This window comes from Quercus lobata, chromosome 10 (genome assembly GCF_001633185.2).
Source record: "Quercus lobata isolate SW786 chromosome 10, ValleyOak3.0 Primary Assembly, whole genome shotgun sequence".
In the NCBI taxonomy this organism is placed as follows: Eukaryota; Viridiplantae; Streptophyta; class Magnoliopsida; order Fagales; family Fagaceae; genus Quercus; species Quercus lobata.
The window spans coordinates 60,011,848-60,014,361 of NC_044913.1; the positions used below are offsets into that span (position 1 = coordinate 60,011,848).

The 2,514-nt window shown below is 33.1% G+C and overlaps 1 protein-coding gene across 1 annotated transcript; it reads right to left on the minus strand.

Annotated features, from left to right (window-relative positions):
- On the minus strand, nt 1-1,712 carry LOC115965122. Its single transcript, XM_031084315.1, has 3 exons — nt 1,521-1,712; nt 437-1,427; nt 1-344 (listed from the first exon to the last, which is right to left on the minus strand). The coding sequence occupies exons 1-3, from the start codon at nt 1,710-1,712 to the stop codon at nt 1-3; spliced, it is 1,527 nt and encodes a 508-aa protein (XP_030940175.1).
- Between the last annotated feature and the right edge of the window lie 802 nt (nt 1,713-2,514).

A 2,514-nucleotide genomic window follows, 5' to 3' on the forward strand; every position in this document is an offset into this window, starting at 1 on the left:
TTAGTCATCAATAACCTTTTCAGCTACTCCACTGAATGCATCATCCTCCCAAAATTGTTCATGATCAACATTTTCAGGAAGCTCATTAAGTTTGTCAAGATAGATTGGCTCCAAGTCTAGAGATTCACCAATGTTAAATTTCTCCATCATCATTGAGTTCAATCTTACATACACCATATTATCCAACATCTCAGATGTCAACATGTTTGTCTTCTTTGTTTGTTTTACCTCAAATGCATTCCAATTTCGCTTACACGAGGATGAACTACAAGGTTGACTCAAAATTCGAATGGCATACCTTTGTAAGATAGGAAGACGATCTCCACAGAATTCCCACCATATTCCTACAAATAAAATTACAATTTATATACTCATAAAATTTATCAAAAAATTACATAGTTAAATATTAAAACTATATCAAAGCTATTGAACTTACTAGGATGAGATGTTTTCAACATTGTCTTTGCTGTAACTGTAAACAAGCTTGGTATTTTATTGCGATAAAGTTGCACTTGTTTCATGAAATCTTCCCTTTCTTCAATAGCCACCAAATTCTCCAAAATGAAACTTATACCATCTTTTATCTCACTATTCCCTTTAAATTTCTCACTACACAAGTAAGATGGATTCAAAAATGTCGCAGCATCATGAATTGGGTGGATTATATTTTCAGTACACCTACAATTAACTAACTCCCATATCTGCATATATTTGTCTTGATTGCTAGCACATTGTTGCTTAATTGCTTCTTTTGCCATTTCCATTGCTTCATATAAGTATCCTGTAGTTGACCAATCAATATCTACCAATCGAAGAACACGAACCAAAGGCTCCAAAACTAGTAGCGCCTCTTTCCCTTGACTCCAAAATTCTGTACTTTGGATAATACTAGCAACCACTTCTTTACTGATGTCCTTTTCATTATGATTCAATTCTTCCCACTTGGAAGATGCAACAAGTAACTGCAATTCATCTCGAACATTCAAAATAGATTGAAGCATCAAGAAGCTATAAGACCTACATCTACCAAGATGTTTCAATTCTTTATGGTTTGTGTACTCTCTCATGAGTGACAAAATGATACTATCCATATACATATATGAAACAATTGCTTTTGCATCCCTAATTATCTTCTGCACCGAATCAACTTCCTCACATATATCCTTCAAAAGTAATTGAATGCCATAAGTAGCGCATTGGGTTTTGTACAACCGAGGGTACTTGCCAATAAGTATGTCTCCAGCAGACTCAAAATTTGTAGTATTATCAATGATTAATTGAACAACATTATTGGACCCAATTTCTTCAATTACTGAAGAAATGATGTCTTTAATATATAGTGTTGTTATTTTATCCTTTGAAACTTCAAATGACTTCAAAAATATTGCTCCACTAGGAGATTTTGCATTAATATTGATAAATGCTCTCTAATCCAAATCACTCCATATGCTTGACATAAGAGTACAACTGGTTATCGACCAAGAATTCTTAATTCTTCTGATACACTCTTCAACTTCGACCTTCAAATTTGGTATTAACTTCCTTTGAAGAGTCAAATTAGAGGGTAACTTATATTTAGGACCATAATCAGCAACACCTTGCACAAAGCGAATAAAGGATGTCATTTGAACAACATCAAATGATATGTTATTTACTATAAGAAGTCGGGCAAGCAATTTGTCCACTACGCTCTTATCTTTTTTTCCACACATCTTTGAAATGGTAGCATGGCATAGGTCTCTTGATATTGAACACGAAGTGGTTTTACTCTCTTTAGCATTGCTTGAACTTAATGCACTCTTAAGTTTTTATTACTCCCTCCAAGTACTAGATAAGCTTCTTTTTGAACATCTTCAGGCACATTAGCACAAATATCTATAGCATGACCTTTAACTCCTGCCAAGTGAAATTTAATCCTAGAAGCACCCCCAGCAAAATCACGTCGACAAAAGTTACATTTGAAACGGCCATCTAGGTCTTCAACATACCTCCAAAATTGATCTTTCTTTCGAATCATATTTCTTTTTCCTTTAAAAAAGAAAAGACAAGAATATAATATTAGAATCAAATATAAATTAATCTGGACAAGAATATAAATGAACAAAAATTACTTTATTCTATTTCTTTTAAAGATTAAAATATTTAGTTTATATCTCATTCTATCAATCATACATAGATATAATATATAGGGTAAATACATTCACCTACCTTGAGGTTTGGGCCAATGCCAACCAGGTCTAAAACTTTTCAAAACTGACCAATTTGGTGCCTAAAGCCAACTTAGTCCCTAAACATTGTTAGGCATGTTAGTCATTTTTTCTCAACTGTTTTAGGGACTAAATTGGCTTTAGGGACCAAATTGGTCAGTTTTGAAAAGTCTTGGACTAGGTTGGCATTTAGCCCAAACCTCAAGGTATGTTAATGGAATTAACCCTAACATATAAAATAGTCAATCCAAATTGCATATATAAACTATTGTAATGAATAATAAAAGGTAAAAAGGTGAAGAGTAAT